At 43.1% G+C, this 26,094-nt stretch overlaps 2 protein-coding genes across 2 annotated transcripts; one reads left to right on the top strand and one right to left on the bottom strand.

Moving 5' to 3' along the window:
* The first annotated feature begins 15,776 nt into the window (after positions 1–15,776).
* On the top strand, positions 15,777–17,588 carry LOC108604048 (alpha-tocopherol transfer protein-like). The gene is made up of 5 exons (XM_017993310.1): positions 15,777–16,154; positions 16,209–16,316; positions 16,691–16,835; positions 16,891–17,104; positions 17,162–17,588. Exons 1-5 carry the CDS (start codon positions 15,880–15,882, stop codon positions 17,314–17,316), a joined length of 897 nt encoding a protein of 298 aa, XP_017848799.1. The 5' UTR covers positions 15,777–15,879; the 3' UTR covers positions 17,317–17,588.
* A 139-nt stretch (positions 17,589–17,727) lies between these two features.
* Positions 17,728–25,627, bottom strand: LOC108601341 (protein kinase C-binding protein 1). The gene is made up of 10 exons (XM_017989240.1): positions 25,522–25,627; positions 25,096–25,348; positions 24,011–24,959; positions 23,788–23,951; positions 23,649–23,730; positions 22,138–22,315; positions 20,830–22,085; positions 19,003–20,568; positions 18,094–18,942; positions 17,728–18,033 (listed from the first exon to the last, which is right to left on the bottom strand). Exons 3-10 carry the CDS (start codon positions 24,950–24,952, stop codon positions 17,785–17,787), a joined length of 5,286 nt encoding a protein of 1,761 aa, XP_017844729.1. The 5' UTR covers positions 24,953–24,959; positions 25,096–25,348; positions 25,522–25,627; the 3' UTR covers positions 17,728–17,784.
* Positions 25,628–26,094: the final 467 nt, after the last annotated feature.

The raw sequence follows: 26,094 nt of genomic DNA on the forward strand, positions 1-26,094 counted from the left end.
AGCATATTTATTGGAATTACAAATTATAGCTTGTGCTGGAGGAATGAAGATCTAAGCAGGATATAGGACTCAACATAGGATAAAAATAAAAATTGTTTCGGATACAATTTCTTAATATGTTAAGCAGTTTTTAACAAATATTGCACAAATTTATTTAATTCATGGAATCAGAATTCTAGGATATATTTGATTATATATTTCTTCAGCTTTATAAAATGAATTAACTATCCTTTCTACTACAGATCAACAATCGGTAAATCTACAATCTACAAAAATCATTAACGACTATGAAGTGGAAGAAATTAGATTCTCAAATACATATATCCTAAATTTCTGATTCCATGAATTAAATAAAGTAGAAAATAGTCTGTTAAATATTATACTGAAAGCCACCCTTCTATAAGCCTCAACAGTTTTTATAATCGACTTAAGCTATTGCCTTCATTTATATACTGAACCTATAGCTACATATATATCTGTATCTAAAGTACTAGCCCCACCTAAAGTACAGTCTCAGTCTCAAAACGAAGCAGCAAGTTAAAAAGGATCGTGGCAAGCAACAAGTTCATAAACAAACAACAAAACAAGCAAACCAAATGGAGGCAAACACACACACAAAGAGAAATCAACAATGCCCCAAACACCAAAGAGTGGGGGTTTCAAAAAAGAAGAAACCTTGACTCAACGCTGGCCTCAAGTGGCTGCATATCCTCCACGCATATATCCTCCGCCTCCTACTCCTCCGACTTCAGCTGGCAGCGTCTTGGGCGATTATTCATGACTTTATGGACTTTGGGTAGCAGGACATTAAAAATGTTTTTACGCCAACTCATGACGGCTCAGAGGATCAAACTGGTTCTGCTCTGTTGCGTATGCCAGTCACATAGCCAGTAAGAGACCCCAGTTCCACTCCCAGTTAAGCCGAAAGTCAGTGCGCAACGCTCCTTGCCACTTGGAATCTGGCGAAACCAGTTTGTGGACTCTCAGCTCTACCTGTTCACGTTGCCTGTTGCATCAGCGGCTCCCACGAAAAAAGGGATACGTGGTAGGCAAACACACACACATAGAGACACATGTGTGTGTATACAAAGCCTTGTTTAGACAATTTCATTGCGTGTTTGCCTTTGCGCAATCCTTTCGTCCTCGTTTAGTTTGCCTTTTTGATTTTTGTTACCTTGTCTGTCTTTTTATCTGTTTGGGGTACAGTCTTTAAAAGGGTTACAATGTGCTTAAGATAAATAACAAAAGTGCAGACTGAAAATCCTTTTAATTTTTATTTGAAAATTATTTAAAAATATTTAAAGCAAACTAAAAGAGCTGAAAGTGAAATAAATTATACAAAAATCTAACAATATTATAGCTTCTCATTTAGCATTGCCAACTATCCCAGTTCCAACTCCAGTTCCTCTACTTTGAACTGGAGAAAGGCACTTGAGCTGCTAGCTATGTTTTTATTATTCTTTTTATTGTTGTTATGGAAAATAGTGCGCAAACGCAAATGGCAGAGAAAATCCACACACACACACTTAGCAATAATAACAGCAGCAACAATAAGCAAACGCGTTCAGCAGCAGCAGCAGCAGGAAAAGATCACAAAAGGGCGCTGGCAAGAGTTTGTGTGAAAGTTGAATGCCCTGCTTATGTCTCTCTAGCTCTCTAGTCTACGCTAAGCGACAAAGTTTCTTTTTATTTTCTTTTACTTTTTTTTTTTTGTTTTTTTTTTTGGCAGGCAGGCAACTGAGTTCTCAGGATGCCAGGCCACAATTGTTGACTGGGGCTGGGAAAGCACTTAAATGGGTTTTTTCTTTATACTTTTCCATGGCCTTTGCTTAGCTTTCCCAAGGAAATTGTGTCTTGGCTTGCGGTTTCTATCTTGCGCTTTGCTTGTTGCTATCTTTTGGTTGTTGCCCCAGGAAGCTGTTGCAACCACACAAATGCTGTTGCCAACTGTTGTTGCTGCTGCAGCAATCCAGTCCCGTCCAGTCCAGTCCCGTATACGTAATTTCAGCCTGACGAAGAAGGAATCGCGACCACAGCTTAGCTAATGCTGCCTAACCCCATTTGTGACATTGGCATCTGCTGCTAAATCTGCAGCTGAAAATTGCTGAAGGAAACGCACGAGTGATGTGAAAACTAGCGCAGCGCATAGAAAGAGCAAGAGCGAGAGCAAGAGAGAGAGAAAGAGAGCGCAAGCTAGAGTGCCCTAGTCTGCTGGTTCATTCAACTTCAGACTGTGGCACTTGCAATGTGTTGCACTTGAAGAAATTTGCTTTGGCTAAATAAAATAATATTAATGCTTATTACTGCTTGCATTTCTTGCAGTGTAGCTAGAGCTAGAGCCTAGCTGGATAGTTGCTTGCATGGATAGTTAGTTGAATGGATGGATGGTTGGCTTTGGCGCTAGCTGCTTCGCTGACTGCAGCTGGCGTCGCAGTCGCTGCATCTAATGCTGGCAAACTGGGAGGTATGGGCCACACCACGAGACACGAGACGAGACGAGACATTGACGTTGACGTCAAGCAACAGAAGGATTGCAAAGCAAGAGAGAGAGAGAGAGAGAGAGAGAGCGGGGCGCGGAGCCATGTCGATTGCAAGCGAGACATTGGCCCGGTTTGGTTTGGCCGCAAACTGAAATTGCAACAGCAGCAACAGCCGCAACGCGCAGAAGTGAAGCAGCATGTTTTACAAATGGATTTGATGTTGTTGCGAGTGCGTTATGTTTCTTGGAAAGGATTGCTTCGCTTGCTTGTCATGGCCATGTCTGGAGCTTAAAAATTAAGACTTGCCACTGGTAAACACGAAACACATTCAAATGCACAAATTAGGCGTGTGCAGGAAATTGCTGTTGACAAAAAAACAGGCCAGGCGAGCTTATATGGCTATAAAGATTGCCTTGCGCACTGATCCTGCTGCAACTGGGTGGCCCTTGGCCCAAGGGTTGCGGCAAGTTCAATTGGTCAAACTCATAAAAAATGCCTGGCTACTGAGTTGATTCCTTAATTTCTGCCTCAGCCCAATGCAATCAACATGTTTTTATTACTTTTCCCACAAAAACACAAGCAACATGTTTTATGTGCTGAGCGCAGGGTTAATGAGTAAAGTCAACGTTGCGGCCCTGTGCCTGGATCTCTGAGAAAATTTCAAAGGAAAATGTTGAGATACGCAGCGACGATAAAGCAAAAAAAGCAGGCAAAGATTTCAGATTTCAGGCTGCAAACTAAAACAGAATTTAAATTTATATAAATACAAAACCAAAAAAAATAAATTAAAGCAAAGAAAGCAATAAAAAGATATTCAAATAATTCTTTTAGTGCTGCGCTGCGCGCAGGCCTCATATAAATTAAAGCGAATTGCAATAAAAAATGCAAGCGTTGCCCGTTGCAAGGATTGATCGCCTGCTCAAATGACATATACTGCTGCAAATTGAATACAGCCGGGAGAGGGGGGAGGGGAGCAGCAGTTCGCACGTTACAATTACCGCGAGTGCAAAGCTGCCTCTGCCTCTCAACCCCTGCCTGGCAAGGGAGCTGGCTTTTTGGGTTGGGCACACAAATACAACGACAGCGACACTTTGGAATGCAAATCAATGTAGAGAGGAGCAGCAGCAGCAGCAGCAGCAGCGATAAAAGAGGATACGCTGGCATGAAAATAAATAACTTCTGTTGGCCCCCGCTCCGCTGCGATCTCTCGCTGTTGGATACACTCGGCTGACTCTCGCAGCTGAGGCACGCCAAAGCAGCAGCAGCAGCAGCAGCCTTCGCCTCGGTCTGGCTGCACCCTGTGGCGGCGAGCCCAATTGTTTGTGGCACGTCCTCGCTTCGCTAGTTGTATGTCTGTATATATATATACAGTCTTATATATATGTACTTGTGTTTGCTGCTGATCGTTGTGTAGTGCTTGAGATTTCTTTCTGGCTGCCTGGCAAGTCAAGCTCTCTCCCTCCCCACTGAAGAGTGCGGTTGCCTGTTGAGTGGCTTAAAGTGGCGCAAAAGATAATGAAAGTCAATGTCTGTGCCTGTGTGTGTGTGCCTCGCAAGGGGCATATCCTGCTGCATATTCTGCTTTATTTTTTGCTGCTGCTGCTGTCAGACAAAGCCAACTCTTTGTTGCCCCACACACACACACACACGCCTCAAAACGAGTCTGGGAACTTCTTTGGGGCGATTCTTTTTTGAAATTATTGTGCAGCAGCTCAGCGATTCACATTATATATATCTGACTAAAGACTGTCCTTGCACCCCGTTAAGCTGCGCAGACTGCAGTTGCCCCAAGCGCTGTAATTACCGCAATGCGTTTATCAATTTTGGACGGCAAACTTGTTATGCGCGCTTGTACTCCAAATAGTTTCAACTGCATCCTTAAGGATGCTCATAAATTTCAAACTGCAGCACTGACAATTCTCCCACGTTGCATGCAGCTGTTGCTGCTGACGCTGATTGACAGCCAAAGAGTTGAGTCCTTATACAAATCTCATTTGGCTGGAAACTCAATTTAGAGCTACTTGATTTGCTTTTAGTGCATTTGTTATATTTATTGCTCTCTTATTTTGGGGGTAAAAGTAGCTACATAAGCGTGACGGCGTGCACAGGTACAATTTTCACAGGATCAAGGATCAAGCCGAGGGTTGTTCGATTGCGCCGTGACCAAATGCGCGTGAAAATTCTTTAGCATGGGAAGCAGCGCACCAAGGCAACCAAGTTGATACAATTTTATGCTAATTTAATGGCCAACAAAGTCCTTAAGTCGTTGAGGCTACTGGTCAACGAATTCAGTTCACACGCCTAGTGCGCCAAGTACAGTCTGTCTTGGCCAGGCTAAGAGTGCTACGTCATATCCGCGCGCTCACTTCCGGATTTAAAGCCCAAAAAACAGACAAGAAAATAAAACTAGCAAAGAGCATTAGACATTAGAAGCATTCGGTAGAGATTGTTGTTTGGCAGTTCCCAGCAGTTGACAATTATGACGCAACAATTTTTTGTGTTGATAGCAGGTGCAGCAATCTCTAATAAAAAAAAGTGGTAAGAGCGCTAGCAACATAGCTGCTAATTAAAAAGGAATTTCTTGGCTGTCTACAAAACACACGTTGGCAATTAGAAAATTGTGAGTGAGAGCAAACTCCTGAGTGCTAATTTAGCAATCACAAGCTACAGCAGCAGCTTGGAGCACGTTGCTCCTAGCTGGGCGTGGCAGCATAGCTAACGGTGCACTAGGTGTGAAATAGTTTTGTCTAGCAGCTGTTGTAACAGTTGCTGTTCCAAGATAGATCCTCCCTCTGTCATACGCTGACAGTCGATAATTTAGAAATCTCTTTTAACAATTTTTATCTTTTATAGCTGCTTTCAAAAGCTAACAAAACCCTTTGTGTGATTCTCATGTTTGTATCTCTGGGATACTTGTATTTATCATTACGTTGTTCTTCTCTTTTTCTTCTGACTGTTTGTCTGTCTGTCTGTCTGTCTCTCTGATTCAGCTGTGTGTGAAAAGTCATTTTTTATCATGTTGCTTTAGCTGTTTTTATCCCACAGTGCTGTGGCTGTGGTTAGGGGCATCATAGAAAGGAATGTAGCCAAGCCAAGCTCAAAGCAAAGCACTTAAATGCTTTGCCAAAAGTTAATTTTCAATAGAATTTTAGCATCCTTAACATTTGTATCACAACTGTTGTTGCTTACAAATTGTTAACGCTTAACATTTAAAGTAAACAAAACATTTATATTCCTCTATATGGGTCCTCTACTAATTTACAACACGTGTAATCAACTGGAGGTCGCTGACCGTGCTCTCTGCTTCGCCTTAGGGGCACACACACACATCTGTGGAAACCTAGATTGACAATCGAGATTCAAAAGCAAATCATAAAGAAGCAGGGAAAGCAGCAGAGCATAAAGGTAAGGAGTCAAAAAGAGAGTAAGAAAATGTGAGAGAGAGAGACAGGAGCCGCCCTTAAGGCAACTCATATGTAATTGTAAATAGTAAATGGACAATAAATAAGAAGAAGCAGTCGAACAACAGTCGTCGTATCAACAACAGCCTAGAAGTCATAAATAATATTGTTTACACAAATGGTTCACGTAGGCGTCTTGAAAAAAGCAACTGAGGATGCAGAGAGGGAGAGCGCGGAGTAGGGTTAAGCTACTCCTGTTGTTTGCCCAAAACGTAGCTAGCTTAATTGTTTTTTTAGGTTTCTTTCTTTTTTTTTTTTTTTGGGTCAATGGCTGTAGATCCTACGCACGCAGCTAAAAATAACGATGAGCTCAAAGCTTTGTTGTTTTCAAGCAAAAGAGTTATAAAGTTTCACAACATCAGCAGCCAACGCTTGTGCGTGCCCAAAAGCCTATGCCCATGCCCATTCCCATTCCCATTGCCCCCATATGTGTAACAGGCGAGGAGCAACAGTGTAAAAGGGGAGCAACAGGCTTTAAGCCACGCAGTCACATAAAACGTTGGCCAACAGCTACAACAACAACAACAACAACAATAGCCAAACAACAACAGGTAGAAATCAAATAGAAAATGGAATAGACAAAAGGCAGCAACAACTATAACTGCCGTAAAGGCAAATGGAGGAAGTGGCAGAGCCAACGGCAGCGTCGGCAGCAGCAGCAGCAGCAGCATAAACATCCAAACAACGGACACCACCAGCACCAAACCACCGGCACGTAGCTACGCACAAACACACACATACACACGCATACTTACACACAAACGCAACTAAGTTTGTCTATCTGCAAAGGCATTTCGAGTTTCATTTTATGTTTTGACCCCTTTTAAGTTCAAGAACCCTTTTCCTCACACAAGCAACCACACACGCATACATACTTGCAAACATACACACAGACAGAGTCAGGGCAGCGCCAACATACGGCTCTTGAGCAGCGACTGAGCGCGCGCGAGCGACTCGTTAGAGATTTATAATGCAGCTACGTATGTACGTACGCCAACAGCCAAGCCCCATGGCGTCGACGCCGACGTCGCGCGCTCAGTTTTTACCCACACAACTTACAGTTTGCTGCGCAGTCGCTGCATTAGGCAGAGCGTACTAGAGAGAGCGAGCGAGAGAGTTGGTCTCCAAAACGCGCAAAGCTTAGCTCAGTTTTTATTTTAGTGTAGAGTTGGAGCACTGCCAATGGCTTGTTATTGTTTTGGAGCTCGCTCTCACTGCTGCTGCTGCTGCTCTTGTTGTTGCTGTTGTTTGTTTTTGGGGTGCCGTAGAATGCCAAGTCATATTTATTTCAGCTTCGTTTTCAATATTGGGCGCAACAAGTGTATTTCGTTTTTTGATTTATGCATGCGCGCCTCGCTCTGCCACTGCGCCTGGATACTTTTGCAGCAGCGCAGAGCAGAGAGCAGCGCGGCTCTGCTTGGAATTATTAATTGATTGATGAAAACTAATTATGTTAATTGGATAATGAAATGAAATGTGTCAAGACAGAGAGCTGGCTGCTGCTTAAATGCTTTTGTTCTACTTTTTGTTGTGGCAGGCGTTAGACAAGCGCGTTGAAAGCTTTGCTTAAAACTTTGCTGGCACAGGTACATTAACAAATACACACACACAGATACTCATGCACATGTTTGTGACTCACTTGCAGTTGGCAGGAAAAAAAGCTTTGCAGCAACTGATTACGCAAGTAACTTGATAGCTACAAACATACATATGTACTTATGTGTGTATGTATGTGTGTGTGTGTGTGCTTGTAAAGTTGCTGTGAAGCTTTGTACAGTTAAAAGAGAATCCATTTGCTGCTGCTGATATCATCAAGAGCTTTATGTTAAGGCCCCAGACCCATGCTCATATCTAGTTTCCAATAAACAGTTACATCCTCCGCAGCAACAATTTATATTCAAACATAAAGCGAACAAGCAACAACAACATCACTATCTATGCTTAAAGCCCGCTTCATGGTCATTGTGCCATAAAAGGCAAACGAAACGAAACGAAATTGAAATTAAGCAAATGAGTGGGAATGTTGGCGACGACGCGACAAAGGAAAAGCAAAATCAACCAACAGCATCAACAGTCACCAAACTTGAAAACAAGTCATCATCAAAGCTCTCAAAGTCTGTGTCTAGCATTGAAGGCGGATGCGCACCTAGAAACCAAATGAGGAAGAGGAGCAGCCGCAATAGCGGATGCTGTTCTATGCCAAAGCTTTGGGCGCGCAACTGGGCCAAAAACAAAACCAAATAGAGAGTGATAGAGAGAGGGGGAGAGAGAGAGAGCGACTGCGCAACTCGCTGAGCTGAGCTGAGTCGCTTTAGCAGGTTCTCGAAGGCCTTGTGCTGTATTTATGGCTGGCTTTGGTTCGTGACTGCAACTGCTGCAACTGTTGCTGCAAACTGGAACTGAGGACTGGGCCACATGTCCCACGCGTTAATTTACATATCAAAATCCAAGCAGCTAACGGTTCATTTTACGCAATCCCAGCTAAAGAATGCCACAAAAGCGACAACGACAACACTTTAAAGGTAAAGAAAGAGAGAGAGAGAGAGAGAAAGGGTTTAATTTCTTGCTTTCAGCTCGAACGTATCATAAAATAAAAAACGCGCGACGCTTTCAACATAAAAATATATATTTGTATAAAAAACACCCGAGAGACAAATGCAAAGTACAACGACAACGGCAACAACTACAAAAAGCTGAATGAATCCGACAGACCGACGACGTGGTCAAGAGTGTACGTTAGCTTGTATGCAAATTGGCGGCGGCCCATGTTAAGTTACTTTCCACTTTTGGCTTGGACAGCAAAGCGACGCGACGCGACGAGACGAGACGTCAAGTCAGGTGGGCCAAACGGACAACGCACAGTGGGAGCAGTGTTGATCATAATTTTTTTTATTGTTAGTTAAATGTATTTGTTAAAGGCAAAGCTCTTTCGTAGTATCTTTAAGATATGCCAAAGGTAAATAGAATGCCCAACTTACAGCAAAGATCATAGATAATATTCTATTTGCTTTATGAGCTTTTAAAAGCAGCTCTCATTAATAAAACAAATGCAAAATTGTATATCAATTTATAGAATATGCATCTGGGACTTTTGCTGGGGCTAATCCAATTTCCCAATGTTTTAATATAAATATAAATAATTAAACTGCCTATAAGCGAATAAATATTTATATCTATCCATAGACTAATGTGTTGGCTCTGCTCTTTTAAGGAGACAACCAAGCGCACTCATGACTCATTTTTATTTGGGACTTGTGTTCCATTTACAACATTGCTCCATAAAGTGCCAGACAGACAGACATTAACATTAACGCAATGTAAGGCGGAGTCCTAAGCTGGACTGGTGATTTCACATGAAATGGAAACGCATTGTCTGCTGGCGGCTTTAACTTTTACACAGGTACAGGTTGCAACGCATTATTTTACGCGTCTCTTCTTTTTTTTACTGTTACGAGACTCAAAAGCAAAGATCTCTCTCTTTCTTTTGGTTAGTTCAATGACCGAACGACGGACAGCCAGTCCCTCTTTGTTGTTGTCGCTTCTTTCGCGGTTCTTCCTGACTGCCTGCTTCGTCTAGTGCTAGCTTTCTATTGTTTGATGATTTCCAAAAAAAAAAGTGAAGAAAGAGTAAGAAATAAGCAAGAAGAAACGCTTGTGGGTTTTAACCCTACAAAGCGACGCGGGCTCTAAGCACGCAGCATGGAATGGGAAGCTAGCACTGCCCACATGTGTGTGTGTGTGTGTGTCTATGTGTGTTTTGGTTTTGGTTTCTTGAGCTCTGCTTGAGGATTAATAATGCGAGTGGGCATTGATGTATTGACGAGCTGTTGCCGAAAAAGTCCAGAACGGTCATTGACTCTCTCTCTCTCTAATTGTAAACCAGGGACTTGACTGCGACACCATAGGGTTCTATGATTAATGGCTTGCTGGCTGAGACAGCTAGAAATTAAATATTTTTTATATAAGCTAGCAATAATTTTTGATTTGATAATCTATCATTGCTAACAGGACTCTAAGTTAAGCTTGGGAAAAACTACAGTAAACTCTTTAGCATGTAAGCCACGTCGAGCAATTAGCCTGCCCTAATAAAATGAGTTAACAACAACGCTCAACAGGTTCAAGTTAGGTGCGGCGGCGGCGTCATGGGAAAGCGGCTTACCACCCTCACTATTTCAACATTAACAGGTTACAAAAGCAAATAAAAATCCCAGTTACAATCAAAAAGCGTAACGAACGCATTATGAATTTAAAATGCAATGAGAAAATCAGTAAAGGGGTTGACAAAGCTTCGCATAAATAAACAAATTTACAATTTATTAGTTAGGCAACAGGCCTGTGCTTTTGTTTATAAATAAAAATACGCTAAGGTTAATATGAGTTCTAGGGCGCGGCATCAATGTAATTATTCACCCCGTACCGTTTTGAGTGTGGGCATTTCCGTTACAGTTTCCGTGTTTGGAACAGCCCGCAACGCCGTTGTCCAGTTGCGCGTCCAGGCACCCTCGACGGCGCAGTCTAACAATGCGCCCAAGTGTCCGGAAATGAGATGCAAATATTATGTGGGATTCATGACCATGTCCTTGTGAAGCTCGCACACATAGTCATAGATATGGACACACCCCTGTGCAACAATTAAGAACTATGCATGCGCCGCTGACTTTTCAACTGCGCGCCGAGGGTTGCATCGCTTTATTGAAATTTATAAATGTGCTCATCAATTTAACATATGCATAAGCTAAAGAAAATTGTCTTGCACGTGCATTTTCTTGTGCAAAGGAAAAATGAAAATTGCTTTGCTTGGCTGCGTTCATAGCACATAATTTGGTCAGCGTACATGATAAGATCGAAGCTAAGTACGCTTATAACTATTTGGAAAAGTAGCTGCTTGAGAAAAACATTACAACAAAGTCCTGAGTTTAAGTTTGTTTAATTGCAAACACATTTGCCAAAGTGCAAACAGCTGCGGCTTAAGCAATCTGATTAACAGATTTTTAATTGTGAGAGCGAGAGAGCGCTCAATCCTCATAGCAAGCAACAGGAGAAATCAGAATCTAACCCCCGTTTTTGGTTTTCTAGAGCACACAGCGCTCTCCACTCTCTTTCTCTCTCTCTCATACTCTGCCTAGAATCTAGGCGCAAATCATCAGCCGCGAAGTTCAACGAACTGCAGCCACACACATGTCTAGCTAGCGATCTCTTCTGCGCGCTCCCTCTCTCTCTCTCTCTAGCGTTCGTATTCTAGGCCTGGGCTAGGCATCTATGGACGAAGCGAAAGCACAAAGCGTTACAATGCTAATGGACATGGGATATACCCCAACAGCGAAGCGGAGCACTCTGCCCAAAGGCAAGGCAAACTAACAAACACACACACATTCCTCGGGCTCAGGCACAGGCCCATGCCCAGGCCAGAGGAGTGAAAATTCTCAGAAAGCTTCCACTGCGCGTGCCTGCAGCCATAGCCAAGAGGTTCATTAAACGATTTCAAACTTAAAGCCAGAGCTCTTAGGTTACTGCCAACTATCATTAAAGATAAAGTCAGCAGCATGCTCTGTTATTATATACGAAAATTTTATATAATTTGAATAATCAACTTGAGGGGGAGTGAGAGTTTAAATGACATTAGAGTGTGCTTAAATAATGATGATGGACTATTTATTATATATTGCTTAATTTTAGAGCTTAATAATTCATTCAGAAATATTAGATCAATCTATACTTAATAATTCATTCAGAAATATTAGATTAATCTATATCATTATATATATTAATATTTTACTGACTGACATGATATTACTGATATTATTTTACTGACTACAAACATTTTTTTAAATCTAGAAATAATTACACACTTATATTTGTATTTCATTTAGTTTAGAACTAATTAGCATAACTTTTGTATTAAAAAGTGTTATTTATGTAATATATATAATATATAGCTGCACTTTATCAACATCAACAAACTGATTTAGTCATCACATAGCTGCAGAACGAATCCTTAAGCACTGAAATGTGAATTGATTGCCTCACTTAGTCTTTCCATTATGCTTCAACTTTAATTGCCTGGCATCTATCAAGTGGGTAATTTCTTATTTTTCTTAATATATGAGAGACTGTATATATATATATCAATTGTCAGTTTCCTTACTGCATGCGTTTTATGCATGCCACTCCATTGCATTCAGCATATTGGATGCGACTCCTGATTGTTGTTGCTGTTGCTGTTGCTGCTGCTGCTGTTGAAGTTGAAGCTGTGGCAAGGCGCGGCGGCAATCGTTGTGGCAGTTTCCTTTATGCTTTCTCTTCTGCTCCCATTTTTGTAAAATATAATTTCACCATCCGGCAATGAGTTCGTAATTGCCACACGCCGCTACCCTCTGGAAAGGGAGTGGGGTACTGTTGCCTGGTCCTGTCTTTTGCGGGCTCTGTCAAGTGTTTGTTTCCTTTCTTTGCTTTGCTTTTGCCTTTTGCGCATTTCAAGAGGATAAATTGAAGCGAAAGGGCAGGAAATATTGAATTAATAATTATGCAGTTACACACACACACACACACACACACATGCACATATAAAATTACAAAGTAACCGTTGTATTCTTACTAATTTAGACGACTGCTCTTTAGGGTCGCAATCTGCTGAAGCGCAGCGATAGAGAAACTTCTTACCCTCAAACATTTAAATATTCAAACGATCACTTCGCACCGAGATTCCACCACCATCAACAGCAACAGCAACAAAGCGTCAAGAGTCCTACCTGTTCCATCAGCTGGAGGGTTGCTAGACTCTCTAATTAACATTTTGTAACGTTCGTTTCAGGTGTTGAAGTCATCTTCAGGTGTCTTTTGCGTCTACAGGTTTTCGTGTCTACAGTCAAGGATTTCAAGCGTCGCACGACTGCTCGCCAAACAAATGCCCTTTGTTTGCCTTTTGCCCAAACCCCAGTTTCCCCTACGCCAGAACTCTCCCTAGCTCGTCCTGACGCTCAGCGGTAATTATTTCAAAATGCGTTAATGTTTCTTTGACTCTTCTTTTGACTTTGTTATTCTTTTGCTTTTTTTACATTTTCTTTTTTTATGCGCGCTTGCTGATGATCCTCAGTGAGGACGCTCCCCTAAATTGTTGCTGCTTTATCACTGCATTTGGCTTTGCCTTTGTTCTCGGCTCCTGCAGCTCGCATTCCCTATTGTTGTTTGCTCCGGGCTTTTAGCCTTTGTTCAGTTAGCATACCCTGTAAGCAGCTGGTACTTGAGGTATATGTGCTTAACCTAAAATAGAATAGTAAAGTTTACGACTTCACTTATACATTAAAGCAGATTTATATAGCTTAATATCTAGCAAATGTTTAGTTATGTGCAGGGTATATTTAAGTCGCAGCTTGGTCACATTTTCATTCAACTTAATTGGCATAGGGCAATCAGAGTGCTCCGTGTTCTGACTCCGAAGCCCTCGCCGCTTATTTTCGAGTGTTTTGGCATTAATTTACTGAGCATCCTGTTGCTTGCTCTTGCATGAAACAGGATGCCAACAAGCGTGTAATGCACCAATGTTTCTCCCTTCCTCCCTGCCCCTTTCTCTATCTTTAATTGTTATTGCATTTGGTTGCTGCTGCTGTTTTTACCCCTATTGTAGTTGTAGCCTCAACTGTTGCTGTTGCTCGAATCAATTTATATTTTTTTTCTAATTTGATTGTTTGTTGGTAACTTTTTTATATGCACAGCTAAAGTTTTTATGGTCGAAATTCTGCTGCGCGTTTTAATTTCCGTTTTGCGGCTTTTGCTGCATAAAGGATGCACAATAAATATTTTAAAGGCAATAAAAACAGCACACAAATCAAAAACAATTTGTCAAGCGGCACCTGTGAGCGGCTCTGGCCACAAATCCAGTCGAACCGAACAAACGGCAATCAGCAAAATCAAAACAAAACCCGCTAAAATAACAGAAAAAGTCGCTAAAGTGGCGCGCGCATGCGCAAACGAGTTTTGCCCAAGAACAAGCGCAGGCAGTGGTTTAAAGGGGGCAAGTGGCAAGTGTATTGAATTCGGCAGCTTTTGTTGCTGCTGCTGCTGCTGCTGCTGGCAGACGCGTGGCATTGTTCAGTGTGTGGCACATAGGGCATCGAAATCTATACAAATGACTCACGACGCCGATGACGACGACGTTCGTTCAATTGAAATGGACGGCACACAGTTGAACGGGACACAGGATCCGCTATGCGCAGCGCTTTAAATGGGGCAACAACTTCATTTGTGGCCAACGGGCAATCACTTGCTGCATGCCATGTTGCCACGCAAATCGAGGCTAAGTAACGCCGTCAAATGCGTGAAAAATGGCCAAGAGCAGACACAAACAACAAACACACAGCAATGTAGCAGCAATTTGTTTAAAAGAAACGAGCACAAGCGCGTGCGATCATGCGCACAAAAAGCCGCAAAGCCAAGTCCGTGGCGTGGAGCAGGCGGCAGGAGGTGCACATAGGATTCGGCAACAATAATGTTGTCAACTGTTGCTCTGACACACGCTTTTGCATAAATTCCTGCAATTTTGGCTGCCTGCTTATTTTTTGGGGTCAAACCAGTTGCTGTGGCTTTAGCAAAAGTGACGCACGTCTGTCAAACACTCAAGTGTATGTGTGTGTGTGTGTGTGTGTGTGTGTTTGTGGTAATTAATTTCAGCGTCTAGGCAACAGCCAGACAGACACCTGTGCACAGGCCACTAACTGGTTGCGCTTCCCGCTTGGCCCGCCCCTTAGCAAGCAATTGCTCGTTTGCTCTTTAGCGCTGCTGCTGCAAAAAATTCTAATCCGCTGGAATTTCAGCCATGCTTAAGTGGCACACAGACATAGATACAGGTTGAGCACATAGCACAGTTGTTACTGCAACTGCAACCAAAGCAGCGCCTGTCTTTGACTTTAACTTCAGTTGTGTCTCTTTGCCTGTTTGTCTGGCAAAATGTCAAAAGTCTGTCTGGAAAATGGGCACGTTAGCATAAATATAAATGTAGCAGCTATTTGGACTCCAAAACGGGAGAGCTGTAGTCGACTTAGCTGTAGCAACAGCTGTTGATTGATTTAGAATTACACAGCACAACTTGTAGGATTTAAGTCCTGACTGGCAATTGAGCTTTCAATTTCAAAAGCAAAATTTAATTGCTGAGCAGCAAAGTAATTAATTAACAGTATTTAGAGCAAGTATAATTAAACATTTCTTATAAACCAGCAGTTACATGTGTCCTTACGTATGAGTAATTATAATAGAGACATCTTAGAATAAACTAAACTCACTTAAAGAACAAAATAATGATATACGTCTCTTTACAACATCAATCGCTGACCTATAACTCTGAGAATTAAAGAAAATAGCTGCCACTGCGCAGTTATTTGCAAGAGAGAACTAAAGTGTCAAAATCACGCATACGTAGCGTTGTAGCAATGTTTCTAAGATGCATTCCCACAAACGATTGCGTGCTGAGAGACATACAGGGCCTCCCGGGCTAGCACACACGCTACGTGTTTATGACGGGGTTATAATAAATAATAACAGTACAAGCGCTGCCGCCTGCCTTAAATATCAGATATTACACAACCTCGAAAAGTGAATAATAGTTTTTGTGTACGGAAAAACTTGAATTTTCACGCAACTTGTTGTTCGGGACTGCAAGTGAAATGAGCGAGCGAGCGAGCGTCTCTGGCAATTTTCCTCAAAACAGTTAACGACGCTGCCGATCGTATCCCGAACTCAGCAGCAGCAACAACAACAATAGTAGTAGAAATTGATATGCCGAATTTGCAAGCAGCAGCAACCAGTTTCACTTACGAAAGCAAACAGCTTCCATTTCAATTTCATTCGAGTGTCGCGCGCGGTTAACGGAAAACGCGCTTAGTAGCTGCAGCAGTTAAACAGATTAACTTGCATAAAAAATAAAAGTAATTTTTTAATTTAAAACTATGAAGGAAGCAGAGCTGGCCAAACAATATGCAAACTTTCCTGATATACAACGCGCTGAGGTAAAGAAATTGCTGGACTGGATACACGCTCAGCCGCACATCTCCGCTGAGTTCTCGGAGGCGGAGGCGTTGCACTTTTTCTATGCCTGCAAGTACAGCATGGAGGTGTCCAAGCAAGTGCTGGACACTAATCTCACAGCACGCACGCATATTGAGGATTTCTTTGTAAATCTGGATGCGGAAAGCGCTGAGATTAAACGCGCTATGAAAACGGCGTAAGTAACAAACAAGTTGTCGAAGGATCAGCATTTATGTAAAGGATTTTTCAGCGCTGTGTTGCCGCTGCCAGGTGCTACGCCCGAGGGCTATCGTGTTATCATAGGCAAGCTGGATGATCTGAATGCATCCAATTTCAACTACGCTGACTGCATGAAACTGTAAGTGGCTGTTACTTTCACTTTCACCCAGAGATTGTTATTATAATCTAACTAAGCTGTTTCAAAAGGATGAAATGAAATTGCTGCTTTGAGCAATTCAAAATTCAACTTGTCGCTTTTGAACTGCTCAATGATAATTATAATTATGACAAGTTAAATGCAGTAAGTAATACGACTTAAACTCAAGATCAAAGTGCTTAGGTTGTCAGACTTACAGCTGCACAGAGATTACAAAACTGACACACATTTGTACATAGTAAGTTGTTTTTGAGTTAATTAGCATTTTAGCTGTAAAAATAATAATTACAACAATTATATAATCAAACTTGTGCAAACATATTCAACTACATATATATTTGTTTATATGCTTGCAGCTATTGCATGATATTCGATTATTGGATGTATGAGGATGGCATTCAACCAGGACATGTTATTGTTATAGATCTCAAGGGTGTAACGCTGGGGCATGTGGCACGTATTGGCTTGCTGCAAATGAAAAAGTTTCTGTTCTACTTGCAGGTAAGTTTAACAGCTATAAACTCTGCATATATGTAAATCATTATTTTGTTTATAGGAAGCTGCTGCCATACGTCTGATTGGTTTTCATTTCATCAATATTGTGCCGTTTATGGACAAAATACTGGCACTAATGAATCCTTTTATGAAAAAGGAACTTACTAGCATTTTATATTTGCACAACGATCTGCAGGACTTTTACAAATTCGTGCCGCAGCAAATGTTGCCCAAGGACTATGGCGGTCCACTGGAAGCAACGAGCACAGCCAAGCGTAAAGTTTACAATTATTTAATTATTCAGTTTATTTTAAAGCATATTTAATTTACAGTGCTTTATTACAACAAACTAACGACTGATCGCAAGCAAATGCTGCAGTTTGAAAAACGACATCAGGTTAACGAAAAGCTGCGTCCGGGCAAACCAAAGAATGCCTCCGATCTGTTTGGCATTGAGGGTAATTTCAAAAAGTTGGACATTGATTAATGAACTTTCAAAGTTATTTTGGTTTATGTGTGGTATTGGTTTTTGGCTAATAAAGTTTTAGCTTTGTTTTATTTTGTTCAACCTATCGTTGTTTTAAATTCATTTGCATGTCTGTCTTACATAAAATTGATGCGTTGTAGTTAAAGTTAAACTTGCCTTACAAACTAAAATGCTATTAAATTAGCTGCTCATTCTACGAGCATAGTATATATAAGTAGTTAAACCATCAGATGGATACTTAATTAAGTTACAGAGAGTGAGCAAATTATCACTGTTTCCAAAAGTTTAAAAAATACATACAGCAAGGCTGATTTTCTTTTTTGCTTAAAAGTAAATATAGTTGGTAAGTAGTTATATGCTTATAGTTAAATAATTATTGTTACAGTGTTGCTTAAAAACTGTTTACAGTTAAAGTCCATTTACAGTGAGCTGTAAATTGAAACAATTCTACGAGCTATTGGTAGCTCCTCACTGCTGATACATTTGATTCACTTGATTCGCACGCATAGACTGCGAATTGTTGTTGTTGTTGCCGTTGCTGGTATTATGCACATTGCGAGCTCGATTGCCGTACGTGCGTGTCAGCTTGGCTGGTTGTTGTTGATGCTGCTGCTGCTGCTGTTGATGTTGCTGCTGCTGCTGTTGTTGATGCTGCTGCTGCTGCTCTGTTGTTAGCTGTCCAAAGCTGCCGCCATTGTTGGTTATCGTAATGGGTAACTATAAGGAAAGCATGCAAATTAGTTATAAAACTTAAGCCTTAGCATAACTATTACTCACAGGTATATTGAAACGTGTTGGCTGCGTCTGTGGTTTGTTGCTAAAGGTTATATTGTTGCCGTGTTGTGTTGCCACTAGCTGGCTGGCCAAATGCGTGGAGGTTGTGGGCGCCATCAGAGTGTGCGCCGAAACATTGTTGCTGGTGTTGGTGGAGGGCACGGAGCTAACGGGACGCAAGAAAGTGTTGCTGGGCAGTTTGAGCAATTCAGCATTGGGTGGTGGCGGCGCTGGTGGTGCTGGGCCTATGATTAATGATTGCGGCATCCACTTTTTGCCCATCATAGCACTGACAGCTGGTGGTCTGGTCATCGCTTGCATTGTACTGGCGCTGGCACCATTACTATTGTTGTTGCTATTCTTTAATCTGAAACGCGGACTCTCGGCCGCTGGCAGCAGCTGGTGTGGTGAGCTGAGTGTGGCAGTTGTTAGATCTGGTGGGGATGTAGTTTTCTTTTGACCGCACTTGTCGGAATGACTTGTCCAGTGCATCTGCTGGCAAGGATAGTCGCAGTAGGAGGTGTTCCAGCAGCAGAAGAGTGTTGCCTCACGCAGGCAATTGGCACACCATTGCTTCTTCTTGGTCTCCTCGATGGCACGCATGCGCTCCATGGTGCTTTGTTGACGCAAATCGCTTAGCAAGCGCTTGTTCTCCGTCTCAATACTCTTTCGCATCTCGGCGAGCATCAGATCTGCGGCGCGTTTCACATCGCTTAGCTGGCGTTCATAGTGCTGCTTCATGCGTTCGTTCTCCAGCGTGAGGCCAGCAATGCGCGCCTCCATTACTTTGGGATCACCGCTTGCCAAATCGCTCATCGTATCCTCTATGACAGAGATGAAGTAGTCTGCAATCTGTAAGGATATCAAAAGTTTAGCAAGTGGAATAACAAATTGAATGCTAATTTAACTCACTTTGTGTGCATTGTCGCGCAAGCGTATGGAGAGTGGTCCTGACTGCAAAGGATAAATGCCAGTGCCATCGGATTGCAGCGGTCCAGCGGGTCGTGGTGTAAGCTTTGGAAGTCCGCTGAGCGTTATGAGCTGACTAAATGCTGTGGCCAGCTTAGACTCTGCTGCAGGAGCAGGAGCTGGAGCAGCAGCAGGTTTCTCCTGCAACGGTTCATCCGGCTGTCGACCATTGAGCGCATTGGCCAGCAGATTACTCGTCTCTGTTACTGGCGTTGCTCTAGTTACTGTTGCTGTAGCTGGCGGCGGCAGCGAGAATTGAGTTAAGGCGGGCACAGGCATGAGCACCGGCAAGGACATTGATGCGCTGGATGCGGGTGCCTGTAAGGTGCTCTTGGATACAGCCCGCAGCGGTGGCACTGGCACAGTCATGAGATTGGAGTTGTTGTTGCTGCTGCTGCTGCTGCTATTGCTACTGCTGCTGTTGCTAGAGCTGTCTGGAATGCACTGCATCAGGGGTATAACTACCATGTTGGATCCAAGCAGATGGGAATCAGTTGCGGGATGCGCTTGCAGCTGTGGCAGCTGTGAGTTTGAAGTCTGGCAGGGCAAGCCTCTGACACGTTGTTGGGTCGCATTGCTGCTTAGCTGGGGTGATGTGCGATTGCTGCGATTGTGGTTGGAGCTGTTAGCCATGGCATTGGCTGAAGTTGAGGGTGCTGGTGGGGGTGAGTGCGGCGGCGAGAGTGGCGCCGACATGTCGGGCAACTGCGCTGCTGCTGGCAATGGACCATGTGGCACGCCTCTTAACGAGCTGCGCTTGGGTGGCGGCGCAGCCTCTGGCACTTTATGGATTGTTTTTGTCTGCAGTCGTTGTATGGTAGTGTCGCCCAGAGCAAAACGCACATAGGGATCACTGCTTGGAGGAGCAAGTGTTATGCGCGTTATTGTTGTGGGTGCTGCAGGCGTTGTGGCAGTCGATGGGAGTTGCAGCTCGGCTCGATGAGGCACCAAAGGTGGCAACATGCTGCTGGATGCCACGGGCTTGCTAATAGTTTCAGTTTCAGTTTGCTCTTCCTCATCACTGAGCACTTCTTCTTTTATTTGCATATCCGCCTCAGGTGTTTCAGTTGTAACTGTTGTTGATTTAGAAGTTGAAGGACTAGGCTCTGACTCTTTGCTCGGCGTTGGTTTTATTGTTGTAAACTCTTCTTCCTCTTCATCTGACATCACTTCCTTTTTAATCTCCATAAATGGCACCACCTTACTAATCAGTTGCTGTTGCTGTCGCTCCATAGCCAACTTGGCTAATGTCTCAACGATTGCTGCCGGCGTAACTGACTCCGCGACCATCGGCTCAGTTGGCTTTGCATTAAGCAGCTCCTGTTGCTCTTCTTCCTGCTGTTGTTCTTTTTGTTGCTGCTGTAGTTTTTGTTGCTGCTGCTCTCGTTCTTTCTGCAGTTGCTGCTCTCGTTCTTCCTGCAGTAGCTGCTCTCGTTCCTTTTGCACCTGCTGCTCTCGCTCTTCCTGCTGCTGCCTCTGTAGTTGTTGTTGCTGCTGCCGCTGTTGCTCTTCCTGCTGCTGCTTCTGTAGTTGTTGTTGCTGCTGTTGCTGCTGCTGTTGCTCCTGCTGCCTTTTTTGTAGTTGTTGTTGCTGCTGCTTTTGTTGTAGTTTCTGCTGCTGCTGTCTTTGTTTCTGCTGCTGCTGTCTTTGTTTCTGCTGCTGCTGCAGTTTCAGTTGCTGCTGTTGTTGTTTTTGTTGTTGCTGCGGCTGCTGTTGTTGTTGCTTTTGCTGTTGTGGTTGTTGCTGCTGCTGCTGTTGTGGCTGTTGCTGCTGTTGTTGCGATTGTTGCTGCTGCTGTTGTTGCGATTGTTGTTGCTGCTGCGGCGGCTGCTGTTGTTGCTCCCTTGGTAACTTAGTTATGGTAACTCCATGCCGTCTTTTAACCAGCTCCACTACAGACACTACCGCTGAGTTTGTTTCTACTGCAGCTTCCTGTTTCATTGGTTGCTGTTGCTTTTGGGGACTTTGGGCCGCCTCCTCAACTGGGTTTGCTTGTTCATGCGCTTGTTTCTTGGCGCTCTTGGAACGTCGTTTGTGCTCCGGATCTGTCTTCTGGCTTTGCTCATTATGTTGGCTCGCTTCGCTTCGTCGCTTGTGCGTCGCCTCTGTCTTCTGGCTTTGCTCATTATGTTTGTGTTTGTGCTCTGGCTCTGACTTCTGGCTTTGCTCATTCTGTTGGCTCCCTTCGCTGCTGCCGTCGCTCTCCGAACGATTGCGCTTGCTGCAGCTCGCTGCCTCTGGCACTGGATCTATGTGCTTGCGTTTTAGCACCACGGTGCAAATGCGTGATTCTCGCAAACCATCGCCTGGTCTTGCTATAACTTCATAGTTGTTGCTATTCTTGGGCTTGGCGTGCTCACTGGTGGTGGTCTCTGTATCGCTGGGCGCCTTTTTCACAGGACTCAATGAGTGATCGGATTCGTTGCCCGTTTCTGTGCTCTTGGTCTTGTTCACAATAGCCAGCTTATCGTCGGCGGTTCTGCGTATGAGAATCTGCAGCGGTGTCTTATTGGTCGGCTCCGGCTTCGCTTCGGGCCTGTTGAGTCCGTTCAGCACGCCAGGCATCATCAATTCCAGCTGTTGATCTTCCTCGAGCGGATCGTAGAGTGTACGATAGGGCGCGTAATTAAAATTGCCTATTTTCCGCTTGATATTCTCTATATGCACTTCCACCTCGCCTATGCATTCAATTAAGTCGCGTGCCGAGCGTCGGCTAGTCTGCGTATTTGGATCCTTGGAAGAGTACAGAAAACAGTCCTTAACTGGCACATTAGCGCGATCGTGTTTGCCAAAGAAGCGCACATTAACCACAGCATTGGGACCAGCGCTCATTGCCTTGGCAGGCCAGTAGGGAAATCCTTTAAGCTTGGCCCATACCAATAGATGAGGTTGTGTGCACACCCTGACGAACCAGTCATCGCATGAATTGGCATTCATATAGCATTCAGGGCAGGTTTCAATCTCGTTGACCTCTTGGCGGCATACCTTCACTATAGCCTTGGCGGTTTGTTCGGCTTTTATTGTATCTGCAAATTAGATTCATCAATTACAATTTATAAAGTGAAATTTACATTTTACCACTTTGCAAGAGCTGCGCATTGTGCTGCATCCACTTTACTTCGCCCAGAAACTCATCCGTACTATGAAATGCGCGTGATTTGATGCGCTCCGTTAGACTTTCAAAACTCACCGGGTTGACAAAATACTTGCCATAAGTCTCTGGCAAAATATCCTGAGGAGCACGCAGCTTGTAAACCTAGAAACAAAATGAAGAGAGCACACGTTTAGACTAACGAGAGCTGTTGTTGTTGTTTTTGCAGCTGGGTACGCAAATTCGCCGCAAAAGAGCGCGCACTCGCTTGTGCGTTGAGCTCAATTGTAAACAAACAAGTTTCCAAGAGCGCTCGCAACGAAGAGAGAGATAAATGGCAACACCACCAAATGTGCTCGTTCTATACATATGCATGTACATATATATGTATGTATGTATGTATGTAGCGTAGCTAACCTCAAATTAGAGAGAGAGACCGAAGCTGAGCAACAGCGCCAGGCACCAAATATATAAATTGCGCCATTGACGTGGACTGCTTTTACTTAATGTTATTTTTTTTTTGTATTCATCTCCTTACGCTTAACCAACATGCATATGTATGTCCAGTTGAATGAGCGTTAATGCTTGTGTGAGCATGCATAATGTAAATTAAATTAAATAAATACGTATGTATGTATTGTATGTGCAAAACGTATAAATGTACAAATAAATTACATTACATTGTAGCCAAGTTAGTAGCTGAACTGCTGCGGTTTGGACTTTGTAATTGTTTTTAACTTTCATCGCTAGCTAACGGCATGACGGCCACATTACATAAATTAATTAATTAATACTCTGCAACATTTTAAGCACACTTAACGCTAACGCAAGGGCAGTGGGCAAAACGCCGCATTAATTTGCTACTTTATGAGCTTTAAGAGCTTCTTAAGCTGACGACGTGGTCGGTCTCTGTTTTTCCTTTGAAGCGAAGCTCTTTGCATTATGTTTAACTAGAGTCCAAAGCACACACAAATTTTATGGCAAGTATTTTACTTAACTTGCAATTAAATGTTCAGAAATTATGCAGACCCCAAGAGATTAAGCAGACTAAAATTAATAATGCTCTTAAGCATATGTATTTGTATATAAAATATAATTTTGTGCTCCTTATGTGCATGAATAGTGGCAGCAAGCTCACAAAAAAATAAATTGTTTCTAGGCAAAAAAAAAAAATTCGTCATCGAGTTGCTAAAAAGAGAATGCGACACCGCACTACTAAATAGATGTACAAACATATAGAAATGTATAGACACTAGTATTTTTAAATGAAAAAGAGCACCAGACTAAAGGTAGACATACATACATACATCACTTACAAAAATATGCACGTATGTATGTATAAAAACCTGCATGTTTCGTTGATTTTTTTAATGATAGATAGACAAGCGAATGCGCAGATAATGGAAACTAACGATGGGTTACGATAGCCTTAGGTGTGTGTGTGTGTGTTAGGTACACATCAATAGCTATGAGCTGTGTGTGTATTTGTGTTACTCACCCCGCGCACAAGTTTCATGCGATCGAGCGCAAAGGCGAGCAATGGACGCAGCATATCCACGGATACCTCATTGCGACGCGGACTGTAAAGAGCAGCGCATAAATTTTCAATTGAACTAGCATTCATACCAGGTACTCACCGCTTGGGCGAATTCTCGATTAGCTGACATTCGGGACACTTCCAGGCTTCAAACTTAATGTTGGCTGGACGCACGCAGAACGAATGATAGGAGCGCACGCATTTGGAGCAAGGCATCAGCTCGCCACCATAGCAGCATTTCCAGCAAAAAGGATCCCAGCCAGCCTGCAGTCAATAAAATAATATAAGCTGACATATACGTATAAGACAGAGTTAAGGCTTACCTTAGGCGGCGCTTGCCAGATCGTGCTTAAGTGCTGCTCTAGTTCATCCTCAGCTGTTGCAGTGCTGGAGGTATTCCTGGGCTCGCTGGCATCGGAAATCATGGACATGCTGGTATCTATATCCAACGTTGTGCTGGTGCGCCAATCTGCACCGTCATTCTCGGAGCGCAAGCTGCGTCGTGGCACACTCTTGCTACGTGAACGAGAGCGTTCATGCAATTCTGGACTCGCCTTCCTTTCGGTATCCGTTGCGTTGAATTTAGTGTCGAAATCCATTAAGCTCGCTGTATCATCACACTCTGAACGATTGCGTCTTCTCAAACACTTGCCTATGCCTTCAGTACTTTCTGTCTCCGACTGCCAGTCCTTATTCGAATCCCAAGGAGATGCTGCAATGCTCTTACTACGCTTCAATTTCATCTTGTTACTATTGGCTGTTTTGGAGCTCGAGGGTAATGTGGTGGAGAGTCCACCAGTCACCGACTGTTTGATAAGCTGCACAGCTGCAACACGTGATTTGCGCCGCTTTAGCCTGAAGGCATCACTGACATAGGCTTGAAGCACTTTGGACTCAATATGCGAGCGCTGCAGTGCTAGTATCTCCTTGGGCACGCGCATTTTCTGGTTGTCGGGTTTTTTGACAGGCTTGGCTTCGCTGGTCTGTGTTTGTGGCACCTTCGTTAGTTTCATGGTCAGCGGCGAGGCTGAGGAAGATGATGTTGCTGGCCAGGATGATGATGAGTTGGAGATGCTGGAGTTGCTGCCAGTGGCAGAACTTGGTGGCGAGCTGACCACATATTTCAAGTGCTTGTTTGACAATGGTTCTTTCTCATCAGGGCCTAACTCATGCTGCACTGGACGCGGGCTGTCTATGGCGCCTGTGGCTTCATAAATCGGACGCGGTATGGAATTGCCGCTATCGTCGTCGTCGCTGCTGTCCATTTTTAAGCTGCAATCGCAAATTCTTAATGAAAAATGTGCTAATTAACCACCAAAAAGCAGAAGGCAGACTCTCGCCGGATTTTTTTTCGCAACGAGTAGCTACACGCTGCTGTTTGCTTGCTCTCACTCTCTCTCTAGCTTACCTGGTTTATAATTCCAATTGCTGCTGCTGCATATGAAGTTTTTTATTTTAAAAGAAAATTATCTTGGTATCTGCTTTTGTTTCCGCTTTGCGTTCGCACTGCTGCTGCTCTCAACAGATCAAATAATAATGTACACTTTGATTTCTCTCACTCTCTAGCGTTTCGCCATGCATGCGCCTTAGCGCATCACTGCTGCTGTTGTTGTTGTTATTGTTGTTGCCGTGTGGTTGCCACTTTATTGTGCTACGTGCAACTGCAAATAAAATGTAGAGAAGATGAAAACGATTGAACAGCGTACACAGCAGGCGTGGAGTATGTAAATACAGCAATGTTTAATTACATACGCACATACATAGTCATTTCTGTATGCCTGTATGTATGTGTATGCACATGAGCAGGCCTGATGGATTATCAGTCGAGACTTACCAATTCCATTTCGCGCTGCTTTCACACACAGCTGTGCACGTCTGCGTCGTGTTCACGCAATTCAGGTTGCTAATAGTGTTTACAGTGTTGTTTTTATATTATTATTATAATTGTTACTTATTTTCCTGTTAATCTTCAGACGCAGCAACGAAAAACCAATCTCAATGCGTCGGCAAAATACTGAAAATGAATTCGCTTCAATTCAAATTCGCTCAAGCAACCCAGCAGCGCAAATGTACATTACAAAACTGATTACTAGGGAAGCAGTTGAGAGCCAGTATGTCAAAGATACAACTGTGCTTACTTTTTTAAAATTATAATGAAATTTGGTTTGTAATTCATTGCACAACGATGTACAAAGTTAACTTATTATATATTCGCAAAAGGAGTGCCACTAGTCGCCGGTTCACATTCAACAGTGCGCTACTGGGTTCATTGGTTGTCAGATGTTTGGCTCTCTCTGCAGTTCAATTGGAAAGTACTTGTGGCTCTCTTTGCTGCTAACACATGCTGGTAAGTGATGTACATACATAGTTGTATTATTGATGTATATTAAAAAGTATTTATTAAAAT

This window comes from Drosophila busckii, chromosome 3R (assembly GCF_011750605.1).
Source record: "Drosophila busckii strain San Diego stock center, stock number 13000-0081.31 chromosome 3R, ASM1175060v1, whole genome shotgun sequence".
Classification (NCBI taxonomy): Eukaryota; Metazoa; Arthropoda; class Insecta; order Diptera; family Drosophilidae; genus Drosophila; species Drosophila busckii.

What these genes read in the sequence shown, in the direction of transcription:
- LOC108604048 (XM_017993310.1), top strand. Translation starts at nt 15,880, where the DNA reads ATGAAGGAAGCAGAGCTGGCCAAACAATATGCAAACTTTCCTGATATA. An exon ending in TACGCTGACTGCATGAAACT is followed by an intron (nt 16,317 to 16,690) that starts GTAAGTGGCTGT and finishes ATATGCTTGCAG; the next exon opens with CTATTGCATGATATTCGATT. An exon ending in AGTTTCTGTTCTACTTGCAG is followed by an intron (nt 16,836 to 16,890) that starts GTAAGTTTAACA and finishes TTTTGTTTATAG; the next exon opens with GAAGCTGCTGCCATACGTCT.
- LOC108601341 (XM_017989240.1), bottom strand. Translation starts at nt 24,952, where the DNA reads ATGGACAGCAGCGACGACGACGATAGCGGCAATTCCATACCGCGTCCG. An exon ending in ATCGAGAATTCGCCCAAGCG is followed by an intron (nt 23,731 to 23,787) that starts GTGAGTACCTGG and finishes TGCTCTTTACAG; the next exon opens with TCCGCGTCGCAATGAGGTAT. An exon ending in AGCAACAATCGCAACAACAG is followed by an intron (nt 20,569 to 20,829) that starts CAGCAACAGCCA and finishes CAGCAGCAGGAA; the next exon opens with GAGCAACAGCGGCAGCAGCA.